The sequence below is a fragment of the Misgurnus anguillicaudatus genome, chromosome 24 (genome assembly GCF_027580225.2).
Source record: "Misgurnus anguillicaudatus chromosome 24, ASM2758022v2, whole genome shotgun sequence".
NCBI classification, from domain to species: Eukaryota; Metazoa; Chordata; class Actinopteri; order Cypriniformes; family Cobitidae; genus Misgurnus; species Misgurnus anguillicaudatus.
The window spans coordinates 48331561-48345691 of NC_073360.2; the positions used below are offsets into that span (position 1 = coordinate 48331561).

The following is a 14131-nucleotide window of genomic DNA, read 5'->3' on the forward strand; positions in this document are numbered from 1 at the left end:
TAAAATTGAAAGACGGACATTACAGTTTAAAGCTGCCATTCAAAGCCCAGGAGGTAATACTGCCAAACAATCGTTGTATTGCTCAACAACGCCTCATTGGACTAAGAAGGAAAATGGAAAGAAATGAGAAGTTTCACCAAGAATACACCAGCTTTCTGGAAAATGTCATTAGCAGTGGCTATGCAGAAATAGTACCGCAGGATGAGTTGCGTTGTGGAGAAGATAACCTGTTCTATATTCCTCATCATGGAGTATATCACCCACGCAAAGGCAAGTTGCGAGTTGTCTTCGACTGTGGAGCTAAGTTTAAAGGGACTTCTTTAAACGATCAACTTCTGCAGGGTCCAAACCTCACAAGTTCCTTAATAGGAGTGTTTTTACGATTCAGACAAGAACCAGTTGCTTTTATGTCTGATGTGAAGTCTATGTTTTATCAAGTCAAAGTGGCTGAGGAAGACAAAGACTTTCTAAGGTTCCTGTGGTGGCCTAATGGAGATCTGAGCCTGCAAGTTCAAGAGTACAGAATGACTGTACATCTCTTTGGAGCAGTGTCGTCACCTAGTTGTGCATGTTATGCTTTAAGGAAGACTGCAGACGATAATCAGAGTAGTTATTTGGACGAAGTGATTGACACTGTACATAGAAATTTCTATGTGGACGACTGTCTGAAGAGCTCACCATCTGTGCAGAAAGCAGTACAAATTGCCCATGACCTGGCTGACCTTTGCAAAAAGGGAGGTTTTCATCTTACACAGTGGGTCAGTAATAGTCGCAAAGTCCTTCAAACAATTCCTGAAAAAGAACACTCTAAAAGTGTGAGTGAACTCAATTTGGACATAGACCAACTCCCGGTAGAAAGGGCACTGGGGCTACATTGGTGTATGGAAAATGACAAATTTAACTTTCATATGAACTGCAAAGAACGAATGCAAACAAGACGAGGGATTCTATCAGTTATTAGTTCAGTGTACGATCCCTTAGGGTATCTTGCACCAGTCCTTCTTCCAGCCAAGCACATTTTACAAGAGTTGTGCAGAATGAACTATAGCTGGGATGAAGAAATTCCACAAGCCTTAAAACAACAATGGGTTAATTGGTTGACTGACCTGAAAGAGATCTCAGAGTTCAGAGTGAGTAGGTGCTTGAAACCATATGACTTTGGAACACCAGTCCATGCCCAGTTGCACCACTTTGCAGATGCCAGCGAAAGGGGATATGGCATGGTCACATACCTCAGGTTACAGAACAAAGAAGGTGATGTACATGTCTCTTTTCTTCTTGGAAAGGCCAGAGTAGCACCTCTTAAACACGTAACCATTCCTCGTTTGGAACTCACTGCTGCTGTTTTGGCTGTTCGGGTGGACAAGATGGTGAAATCAGAGTTACAGTTTTCTTTGCCAAGATCCTGTTTCTGGACTGACAGTAGTACAGTCTTGAAGTACATCAACAATGAAAACAAAAGATTTCGAACATTTGTTGCCAACAGAATAACTGTCGTTAGGGAAGCTTCAGACACATCACAGTGGCGGTACGTTCACACAAAACAAAATCCTGCAGATGACGCATCAAGAGGACTGACAGTCCATAAGCTTCTGAACAGCAAAACGTGGCTATCAGGTCCAGAATTTCTGTGGAAAGCAAGAGAAACATGGTTACAGTATGAAGTAGAGTCCACATTGGAAGAGGATGATCCAGAGGTCAAACTGCAAATTTCTACAAACACAATAACTGTTCAAGAGGATAATGCAACCAATAAACTCATCACATATTTCTCTGACTGGAAAAGGTTGAAGGTTGCAGTTGCATGGTTACTCAAGGTCAAAAAGACTCTATTGGAGTTGAGTCAAAGAAGGAAGCAACTTGTGAAGGTTGAAAAGGCTGATGTTTCTTATGTTGACAAGAAAATGTTGGAAGCCAGAAAGTCATTGGGACGACGCAATGTATCAACTGAGGATCTATTAGCAGCAGAAAATGCTATCCTTCAGTTTTGTCAGAGGGAAAGATTTGACGCAGAGATTTGTGCAATAAAGACAGGAAAACCCATAAAAAGGTGTAGTCCTATCTACAAGCTGAATCCTGTTCTAGAGGATGGACTGTTAAGAGTAGGTGGAAGATTGTCCAGGACTGCAATGCCCGAAGAGAGCAAACACCCAGTCATCCTGTGTAAAGATCAATACATCTCCATGTTAATTCTTAAAAATGTTCATGAACAGACGAGGCATGGTGGGAGAAATTACATCCTCTCCAAACTGAGAGAAAAGTTCTGGGTCACACATGCTAATGCAGCGGCAAGGAAAATCTTGTCAAATTGTGCTTTTTGCAAACGTCACAAAGGAAAAATGTGTGATCAAAAAATGGCTGATCTTCCTGAAGAAAGGATTACTCCAGACTTACCTCCATTTACTAATGTAGGAGTTGACTATTTTGGCCCCATAGAGGTAAAACAAGGACGTTCTTATGTGAAACGTTATGGGGTTATCTTTACGTGCATGGCTAGTCGAGCAGTGCATTTAGAAGTGGCACACTCATTAGACACAGACTCTTGCATCAGTGCTATTCGTCGATTCATATGCCGAAGAGGACCCGTAGCACACTTTCGCTCCGACAATGGCACAAATTTCACAGGAGCAGAGACGGAGCTGAAAAGAGCAATTGCAGAGTTAAACGACGGATCAATTGAGAAAGCTTTAATACATGACAATATCAAGTGGACGTTCAACCCACCTACAGCATCACATCATGGCGGTGCCTGGGAAAGCATGATCAGACTGGTCAGGAAGGTCTTAGTATCCGTTTTACATCAACAGGCTTTAACTGATGAAACCTTAGTCACAGTCTTATGCGAAGCCGAAGCAATCCTGAATGACCGACCAATTACGAGAGTTTCTGAGGATCCTAATGATCTAGAGCCATTGACGCCTAACCACCTTCTTACATTGAAAAGGAAACCAGTTTTGCCTCCAGGTCTGTTTGATCAAAGGGACCAGTACATAAGACGAAGATGGAAACAGGCTCAATATCTTTCAGATTTATTCTGGAAAAGGTGGACAAAGGAGTATCTTGTTACTCTACAGGAAAGACAAAAGTGGAACAAATCAAAACGTAATCTCATGGAAGGAGATATCGTTTTAATTGCAGATGCTACAGCACCACGAAATTCTTGGATGATTGGTAGGATTATTAAATCCTTTCCAGACAAGTCAGGCATAGTCAGATCTGTACAAATCAAAACCAATACCAACGTAATTGAAAGACCAGTGACAAAATTAGGTTTATTGGTAGAAAATTCAAAGTAAAAGTAAAAAAACAAACCTGAAAAGTAGGGGTTTATTTGTTTGTTTATTATTTTTATTGTATGATGTTTTTTGTTGTATTAATGTCTCCATACATGAATATATTTATAATTGTTATGTCTTGAAGTGCCATGAACAATTAGGGGCCGGTTGTGTTGGAGCCATTCTGCATATTGGCATGGGTTGGCGCTGTGATCTGCCACTAGTCTTCATAAGACGAGGACTAATTATTGCAGGTGTGGCGCACAGCGAGGTGCATGGTTTTTGACCGTGAGACACGGCGTGCTGTAGGCAAAACTTTAAGTTGATTTATGTTGAGAGTTAAGTTGATTTGAGAAGTATTTTATTTTTCTTTATGTTAATAAATGGATTGGCATATCCGACTTTATTTTTTGGACTTTTGAAAGTTTATTATAATTGCTTTAGTTATTTTATGCCAAGAGGAAACATTACGTCGCAAACACGCGTGCAAAACGACTTAAATGTGCGCCAACAACGTGGTCGATGACAGTTACGCTGTTTCCTTGGCTGACGGTAATTTGGGCAAGGGAATAAAGTGAGTCGCCTCGAGAATCGGTCCACTACGGTTAAAATCACAGTATTACCCTGGGAGGGTGGGAGGGCGGTAATAAAATCTAGCGAGATATGGGACCACGGTCTCGAACGGACTGTCAGCGGTAAAAGTAACCCATCCGGAGGTCGATTGGAAGTCTTACCAGTGGCGCAAACCGAGCAAGCCAAGACGAAATTGTGGACATTGCGAGCCATACCTGGCCACCAGAATCGTTGCTTGACTAGGAATCTAGTACGACTAACCCCTGGATGACAAGCCACACTGGAGCAATGACCCCACTGAAGGACATCTGACCGCAACTCTTCCGGCACAAATAAACGGTTCGGTGGGCAGCGAGCCGGGGGCGTTACCCCTTCTAAGGCTGTCAAAACCTTCGATTCGACCTCCCATCTGAGCGTGGAGACAATGATGGTCTCTGGCAAAATACGCTCGGGAGTGGCAGAATGATCGGAACGCTCAAAAAGACGGGATAAAGCATCGGGTTTGGTGTTTTTGGAACCCGGACGGTAAGAGAGTGTAAAATCGAAACGACAGAAAAACAGAGCCCACCGAGCCTGCCTGGAGTTAAGTCTTTTGGCAGTTCTAATGTATTCGAGATTCTTATGGTCAGTTCACACAATGAAAGGTACCCCCGACCCCTCAAGCCAGTGACGCCACTCCTCCAGTGCTAGCTTGACCGCCAACAACTCTCGATTGCCAATGTCATAGTTAACCTCCGCAAGGGATAAACGATGAGAGAAAAACGTGCAAGGATGAACCTTTCCGTCTGAGGATGCGCACTGGGAAAGCACTGCTCCTACCCCCACCTCTGACGCATCGACCTCCACTATGAATTAACGTGAGCGATCAGGGGTGACAAGAATCGGAGCTTAAACAAAGCAGCTTTTCAGTTTAGCAAACGCAGCCTCGTCTGCGTCTGACCACCTGAACGTCAAACTAAGGGAGGTCAAGGCGATCAGAGGTGCGGCTAGTTGGCTAAAATTGCGAATAAAACGCCGGTAAAAATTGGCGAACACCAGAAATCTCTGCAGGGCCTTGCGAGACTCTGGGGATGGCCAATCTACCACAGCCTTAATCTTATCAGGATCCATGCGAACACCCTCAGTCGAAATGATGTGTCCTAGAAAAGAAAAAGACTGTGCATGAAAAACGCATTTTTCCGCCTTGACAAAAAGCCCATTCTCTAGCAACCGCAGAAGCACTCGTCGTACGTGTTGCAAATGTTCCTGGAGAGATGAAGAAAAAATCAATATGTCATCCAGGTAAACATATATGATCTGATCTACCATGTCTCGCAACACGTCATTAACGAGTGCTTGGAAGACTGCTGGCGAGTTCGTGAGCCATCTCTGGAACAGACAGAGAGTATAACTTGCCTTTGGGCGGAATCGTACCTGGCAATAAGTCTATGGCACAGTCATAGGGACGGTGAGGAGGGAGAGAATCAGCCTGAGACTTACTGAACACCTCCTTCAGGTCGTGGTACTCCGCGGGCACGTTAGACAAATCCACTGCTTCCCCCTGAAACACAGACTCAGTAACAGTAAGACAGGCAGGGACAAGACAAGACTTATGACACTCCTCGCTCCAGCTGGTGACGGAACCCAGTCTCCAGTTTATTTTGGGGTTATGTGTGTGGAGCCAGGGATGTCCAAAGACGATGGGGGATAAAAAGGAAATAAAAGGAAATCTCCTCGGTGTGGTTGCCGGAGGTGATGACAGTGACAGGTACGGTGGTGTGCCTGATGGTAGGTAGTGGGTGTCCATTCAAAGCGAAGGGTGCAATCTGGTGGGTGAGAGGAATGACAGGAATTTGGAGCTTGTGTGCTAGTGACCGGTCAATGAAATTTCCCTCAGCCCCGGAGTCCAGAAGTGCATTCTCGGTGTATGAATAAGTGGACCACCGTAGTCTCACTGGGAGGAGAGTTAATGTAGAAGAGGTCTTGGTGGCAGAGATCCCGCCCGATAGTAGCCTCCGTCTTACTACCGGGCTTGGTCTTTTACCGGGCACCGCTGAAACTGATGACCCGCCTCACCACAGTATAGGCACAGTCCCAGGGATCTCCGCCGGTTCTTCTCCTCCCGGGAAAGCCGAGCTCTTCCCACCTGCATGGGCTCCGGATCAGGGAGAACGCTGGTGGTAGTCTCGCTGGAGGGACTGTTGGACTCGGTTCTACGTGGTATGGCTGTAGGTGTCCTTCTTCTAGCGGCTTGAGCAAGTCTTGCGTCAACCCGAATAGCCACGAGACCATTAAATGAGGGTGGTAGCTCCATAGTGACGATCTCCCGCTGGATACGATCTGCTAGCCCATGCAGGAAATGGTCCCACTGCGCCTCCTTGTTCCACCTACACTCCGCCGCCAGGGTGCGGAACTCAATGGCGTAGTCGGAAACCGATCAGTCCTCCTGACGGAGCTCCGCGAGGAGCCGAGCTGCTTCTCTCCCGGCGACGGAGCGATCGAAGACTTTCTTCATCTCTTCCGAGAGGAGGGTGAACGAGGAGCAGCAGATGTCTCTATTCTCCCACATCGCGGTCCCCCAGAGGGCAGCCTTCCCCGAGAGCAGTGAGAGCGTGAACGCCACTTTAGTCTCCTCGAGGCAGAAAGTTCTGGGCTGTTGGGCAAAGTGAAGAGAACAGTGAGACAAAAAACTGAGACAGTAATTGGACTCACCGGAATACTTCTCGGGTATAGGCAGACGTGGCTCGGGCGGAAAACTACCCCCTGGAGGTGAAGATGTTGTGGGCGGCGTGGGTGGCGCAGTGGTTAGCGGTGGGTGTTGAGATCGCTGGGAGAGCTCGGACACTTTCGCCACCATTGCATGGATGGCCTTACGCATCTCTTCGATGGATTTATCTTGATGATCCATTCTTTGTAGTGTACGCTGGAGGAAGTCCTTTAAAGTGGAGGTGGGTTGATCACCTGCTGCTTCCATGTTGGCCAGATCCTTCTGTAATGACACGCTAGGAGACGGAAGCAGTTGCAGGTGAAACAATTTATTAAATAAACACACAGGAATAAATGACGGAGTAAGAGGCCAGGCAGGAAAATGTCCAGTGATGGTGGCAATGGTGGCGACAGACTACGGTGGTGAGTTGGTGACGGTGATGTTGATGGCAGCGTTGGTGGAGTGGTGAGCAGTGGTGAAAACCCAGGCTGAACACAGGAACATCCACACGAAGACGACAGCTACAACATACAATCCAACTCGACGACACGATTAGTGATGGGTTATTTGAAGCGAGGCTTCAGAGCGCGTGTCGAGAATAAATGGGCGTGCCAAATGAAGCCTTGCTTCGAGGCTTGTGTTGTTAACGTAGAAATCACGTGACCAATGACAAAGAGGCATCGGTTTGTTTGGACACGTCATTGGTTCGGTCTGAGTATCAATTCCGGATTCGAAACTCGCGCCTCCTTGTGGCTTTTGTGGCGTTTCAGTGTTGGAAAGGTGTCAGGAGTGGTAGAAGCAGAGGGTAGAAGAGTTTATTATTATTAGTACATTATATTAGTAGTTATAGTATATAATTATAAATGTGTGTATGTATATATATATATATATATATATATATATATATATATATATATATATATATATATATATATATTCCGGAGGATCATCCGGAATATTAGCTTTATTATATTATTATTATTTTGTATTAGTTACATAAGATAGGCGGGATTGCTTTAGATTTTTGGATTTGGAATGGATGGGTTGTTAATTTAGATTGCCCAATTGGATTTGTTTGCATTTTGTGACATGTTATTTGGTCTTTGTAATGGAGCCAGCAAGAAAGAGGAAATCCTCCCCTGTCTGGGAGTATTTTGAAATTGTTGCTCACAATAAAGTATGCGTAATTGTTATATTTTAGTGTGTTAATATTATTATAACACACTTTATGGCAGTATAGTCTTTCATGTCCATTATTTTATGTTTAAATGTAAAATGATTGCTGTGCCATAAGAAGTTGACATACAGCAAAAATACCTCTTCCATGCTCAGGTATTATCGAGCACTGCATAAGCATGCACATACTACTAACAATCCACAGACTAGTCAAAGTAATATATAATCTAATTTCTTACATTTATCTGAAGTGAATCTCACAAGAACCGAGGACCCACTAGTATATTAGGCTCAACATAAGCATCAGTACCCACACTTATACCAGCTGGCACTGGCATTTTTATGTTGCCCTGCATCCTCCGTTCCATGTGAAAGAATCTTTTCCCAAGCTTGAGAGGTTTTATCCAAAAAGAGGAATCATCTTAATCCCAACACACTTCAAAATGGTTTGTTTCTCAATAAAAAGCAATAATAAATCCCAAAATGATTTGTTGCAATTTTCTTCATTGTACCCTCAGTCCCATAAGCACCACACAGCACTGAAACTACTTATGGTTCCACTTTACACACACACACATTTTATTTTAAAATTTTTCCCACCCCAGACTACCGTACAAAAGTTGTACTTGAATAGGTCATACTGTTATTCTTCAAACAATTAAATTATTACTTAACTGTGGTATGACATCTCAAAAAATTGACACAGAAATAAATACATACATACATACATATATTATAACCAGACAATAAACACATTTCTGCTTAGGTCAGTGCATAAAATGTTTTTTATTCATCTGCTATTTCTTTTAACAGTCGCTAGATGTCACTAGGGAGCAATGTTGAATGAAGCTTCGGGTAATGAACCTTTGGGTGAAGCAATGGGCTGTGAAGCCTCAGTGGTTCAGGAAGCCTCATTTTGCCATCACTAGACACGATAATCCAAACACAATGACACGATAATCCAAACACAATGACACAGTAATCCAAACAACACTGGAGGCAAACATAGAGTGAGGATCTGGCGGGGAACAGAGAGTAGAATGAGTCTTATATGGAGAGCATGTAATGATGAGCAGCTGGAGCGAGACAATCAACACACAGGTGAACGGGATTAGGGTAACGAGCACATGGGAAAGAGGTGAGTAAACACACACACAAAAACATGACACGGAGGAAACAGTGGATTTCCTACCGTGACAGTCAGTGTGAACTCCTTCCTTCCGTCATCTGATTGGTCTGATTGCTCTTTCGCAAGGACTTCTGGGTTGGTAAAGTGCGCGAAGCCTGCTACAGTGCGGGCTTTGACTAAGATCACATCAAGAGGGCAAAGGGGGCACTGATGAGCACACTTTGAAGCGTAAAAATGACAGATGGGACACCCTACAGACTCGTAGAATAGCGAGCACGGACAATTTAAGGCCACAAGACCGAAAGTCGCCATTTGGGACAGAGCCTATATTTTTTACAGGTATTTTTTACAGGTATTACAGATTAACATTACAGATTAACATAAAACCTCATCAGAAACATGTTTTTATGCAAATGTTTTCTCTTAATTGATGAGACAACTTGTCAATGACGGGGAAAGAGTTAATGTACTTATTAGTTTATATTCACAAAACTTATCAACAAAACATTGATTAAAATTAAGAGACAAATTATATTAAATGAAATTTGTTTTAAAGTAGCAAACAAAACTTAAACTCAAAAATTATATCAGACCCACTCCATTTTTGCTGTAATATTGTCCTTTTCAATGCGCTATGGCGTTTAAAATTACAATTTTCATAATAAGCTAATTAAATAAAAATAAAAAAACAATATAACAATATTCAAACCCAACAATACTCAAACATAAATATAAACAGACATGATCTATTAAAATAGATATAGTGTTTATAATAGTTGGTTGGTAGATGTTTACCATTTTTGGTAAAACCTTTATTGCAAACCTCCATTTACCTGAATAAAAATTATTTTTATTTTGAAAATGATGTATTAAAATATGCTGTTCATTTACATAAGACTCCGTCTATGTTCATTTAAACTGCAGCACAACTCAAACTAAAACAGATTCTGCAGTGTTTACAAACGACTCTGTTTATGAGGCTTGATAACGGTGCCGTAGTGTAAATGAAAGGCGTAAACATAGCAAAAGAAATGTGTTTAAAAAAATAACTGCATTAATGTAAACATAGCCTAACCTGACTCTCTCTTTGCTTCTCAGAGGACTCTATTCATCATCGTCATTGGCGTGTTTGGAGTATTTTATACGTGGATACCTGAACTCTTTCACCACCATATCTCATTTACCCGTAATTCTGAAAAAAATGATATTTTTGGTTTTACATCTGCCTCCTTGTCTTCTGTCCATGAGATAAAGTGAAAACATTTGCGTTGTTCTGTCAGTCTCTCACTCTGTCTTGTAACTCCTCGTATTCATGTCATAAAACAACATATTTATGCTTATTGTGTATAATAGCGAATACGCATTGTTCTCTTACTCTGTCTCATGGAGTGCATTAATCCTCATATTCATGTTAAACTTCAGAGAAACATATTAAACAACATATTGAATTAGGGCTGCAGCTATCGATTCTTTTTGTAATCGATTAACCTAGCACTGAATCGATCGATTAATCGAGTAATCGGATAAAAATTTTGTGTGTGTTTTTAAACAACCAAAACAAATAATGCATAACGAAAATGACGTGGCTGTAAAATGTTCAAGCATTTGGCTTTTATTGCTAAAAAACAGAGGTATTTGGCTCCAAAAATAAGCCTATTTATTTCCATTTTTACCCATTTAGTGTTTATAAGTGCCAGTGCCAACAATTAAACACTTTACTTTATTAATATGCACAACAGGTTTCATGCTGTAATCTAGCCCTGACATCAAAGTAAATATCTGGTTTATGTACATTTCTACACAGGCAGCGTTTACCATTAGGCTACTAACATATATATCATTTCTGGGGTGAGCCTATTTGCTATGGTAACAACCTGTGTGTGTGCGCGCACGTGCACCTGTGTTTGTGTTTGTGTGTGTGCACGCGTTCTCTGCGTGAGGAAGAGTGACACCCCAGTCAGACGTTCAGTTGCTTCATTGCATTTTGGCACGGCAGAAATAAATACATTCCTTTTCAATAGAATGCTGCATTTGGTTTGCATCACTTGCTTTGCTGTGCATTTTAGGTGAAGCATCCGTTCGAAAAATCACAACATCACATCCCGCTGTATACAGTGAATGCATGCAGCTGAAATTATTGTTGCGTGGCTACATAAAAGTTTAAGCATATGTGATGCATTGCGCAATCGGTCTGATTCGCGTGAGAGAGAATAACTTCCTTATGCTAAACTCCAATAAGACAGAGATTATTATTATTGAACAAAATATGTCAGATTACAAGTTGCCTATAGATGATTGCACTGTGGTGCCGTTTTTTGGTACACACACCTGTAAAGTACATGCGTGTGTGTGAAGGGGTTCTTTTTTAAGCTATACTCTCCTGCAATTGAACGTGAATACGTTTACTACTTAAAAACATCAAAGCTAAACATCATATCTAGTCAAACCGCATAACGACATCGCTACAAATACAGTATGGGATTAAAATCAGCGGAAGCTACGTTACCTTGTTTCATCGACGCTTGGTGAAACAGCTGTGGATGTTTTCGGTTCAGATGCTGAATGTAATAATGATCCCAAACTTTAGACATTCTCTCTCTGGCGTTTATGGACATATTTGCTCCGCCATCGCGCCAACTAAATTCAAAATGTATCACGCGCTATGATGTGCTACCTGAACATTGATCAACGGTCCGTGTGAATCAGATCTCGGCGCGTGTAGTGCGCGTCATAGGAATTTATCAAGGCTTCGAGGCAGAATTTTTGCCTCGAGGAATTTTTTGAATCGAGTAACTCGATGAATCGTTTCAGCGCTATATTGAATACTGATGAAAGTGAATACAGTTGCGTTGTCTCTCTCTCTCTCTCACTCTTTCTCTCTAAAGGTCAGTGTCGTGATTGGATATTGCAGATGAAGGGGCGGTATCATTATAATATGATCCCCTTACTATGTCATGCAAGGAGTAAAATCTGAAAGAGCTATTTTTAACTCTTTCACCGCCATTGACGAGATATCTCGTCAATTGCGAGAAAACGCTTCCCCGCCAATGACGAGTTTTTCCGTAAATCCGTGTTTTAGGTGTATTACGGTAGAGAAGGGTCTTCTTGCATTCTTGCATTCTTGTGCATTCTTGCATGCATGCATGCTTGTGTGCATTCTTGCATGCATGCATGCATGCGTGTTTGTGTTCTTGCATGTGTGGGTCCTTGCATGCATGCGTGCTTGTGTGCGTCCATGCATGCGTGCGTGTGTGTGTGTGTGTGTGCGTGCGTGCATGCATGTCACTGTTACAGTAATTACAATTTTTCATATAATTATTTATAGGTAGAACACAGCAACAAGACAGACATCAGACACATCAACATGGTGCTGCTGGTGACCAGCTAAGGGCTTCTGTGAACCGTCCGGCTGAAGTTCCTGAACCTGATAGCCATGGTTGGCAGGAATCAAACTTTCAGCCAAAAAACTTTCCTTTCAGCGAGAATCCTGGGCCTCTCAGTGATGCTGCTGCTCTGGATTCAGATGACCCTAAAGACTTTATTGACTTGTTCATTTCTGATGTACTCATTCAAAACATTGTTGATCAGACTAATCTTTATGCATATCAGTGTATACAGGCGGTGGATGACACTTCACAATATGCTAGAAGTCATTCATGGAAGCCTGTCACAGTTTCAGAAATGAAAACCTTTCTGGGGTTGTTTTTTCTTACAGGTATCATTCATAAGCCCGAACTTGAAATGTACTGGTCTACAGATGAAATGTTAGCTACCCCCTACTTCGGCAAGGTCATGTCTCGCAACAGGTTTGCAATCATATGTAGATTTATTCACTTCAATGACAATACAGCAAGGCCAGCCAATGACACTGACAGGCTATATAAAGTCCGGCCTGTCTTAGATCACCTTGTGTCAAAATTCCTTGAAATGTATCAGCCTAACACAAACATTTGCATTGACGAGGGTATGTTTCTGTGGCGTGGGCGCCTAGCTTTCAGGGTGTACAATCCTCAAAAATCTATCAATATGGAATAAAATCCTACATCTTGTGCGATTCTGAAACTGGGTACTGTTTTAACATGAAGCCCTATAGTGGAGAAAGTGCTTCCCTGGGAGACACGGTTGTCTCTCTTCTTGATCGCCTAGCAGGTCATGGTTACAGGTTGTTTATGGATAATTTTTAAAACTCTGTACAACTATGTGAGCGCCTCCTTGATTTGAAAACCCATGTCTGTGGTACAATTAGAAAAAACAGAGGTGAACCACCAGTCATTCGAGATCTCACAAATGCTGACCTTAGGATTGGCGAAACAGTCATGCGGCACACTGAAAATGTGATGGTCTTGGCATGGCGAGACAAACAAACTGTGAAAATGGTTACAACATGTCATGAAAACAACATGGAAGTTGTTGATGTATGGCAGAGAGGCTGCCAAGAAAAAGTTGCAAAGCAAAAACCAGCATGCATTGTGGAATAAAATAATGCAATGAATGGAGTTGACAGATTGGATCAAAACATTGGGTACTACCCCTTCGTCAGGAAGTCACAAAAGTGGACAAAGAAATTTGTCACCTATCTGTTTCAGATCAGTTTCTTCAATGCTTTTATCATCTACAAGGCAAAAAACCCAGAAGGTAATTGTAAAACTCTCCTCTCTTTCATCAAGAGTGTTATAAAATCATGGAACAGCCAAGCACATGCTGGTGGTGGGGAAGAACGCGATGACCCCCCAAATGAAATCACTCCCAGAGCACCCTACAACAGGGACCCTAGACAGAGGGTGAATGACCTTTTTGCAGTTCATGCACTTGTTCCAATTGCGTCCACCTCCAAAAAACAACACCCGACGAGAAGGTGCAGGGTTTGTGTACGCAAGGGCTTGCGAAAGGAGACCTCATTTTTCTGCAAAAGTTGTTGTGTCCCCTTACATTCTGGTAACTGTTACAAAGTTTACCACTCAAAGATTAACTACAGTGTTTAATTTTTATTTATTTTATGTACATTTTCAAAAAGCAACACCAGACGAGAAGATGCAGGGTTTGTGCATGTAAGGGTTTGACCTCGTTCTGCAAAAGTTGTTACAGAGTTTAACACTCAAAAGATAAATTACAGTGCTTAAATTTTTATTTTTTATATTTATTTTCAATGTTAATTTATAGTTGAAGGTTTTATTTATCAAAAAACATGAAATCTGAATGTAATTTGCTTAAAAATGCACTCCTTTCAGAAAAATGCGTTTTCTCAGTTTTTTGTTCAAAATGTTCCATTTTTGACTAAACCTACTTGTATTC

At 42.0% G+C, this 14131-nt stretch overlaps 2 protein-coding genes across 2 annotated transcripts in view; both read left to right on the forward strand.

Moving 5' to 3' along the window:
- LOC129437205 (protein NLRC3-like) overlaps window positions 1–14131 on the forward strand; it is a 578808-nt gene that overhangs the window by 266772 nt on the left and 297905 nt on the right. The window lies entirely within an intron of this gene.
- Window positions 6926–14131, forward strand: part of LOC141361557 (NACHT, LRR and PYD domains-containing protein 3-like) — an 85127-nt gene continuing 77921 nt past the window's right edge. The window contains exons 1-4 of the mRNA XM_073863042.1: window positions 6926–6999; window positions 8787–8848; window positions 12165–12449; window positions 12555–12645. Of these exons, the coding sequence (XP_073719143.1) occupies window positions 6926–6999; window positions 8787–8848; window positions 12165–12449; window positions 12555–12645 (512 nt within the window). The remainder of the gene's footprint in view (window positions 7000–8786; window positions 8849–12164; window positions 12450–12554; window positions 12646–14131) is intronic.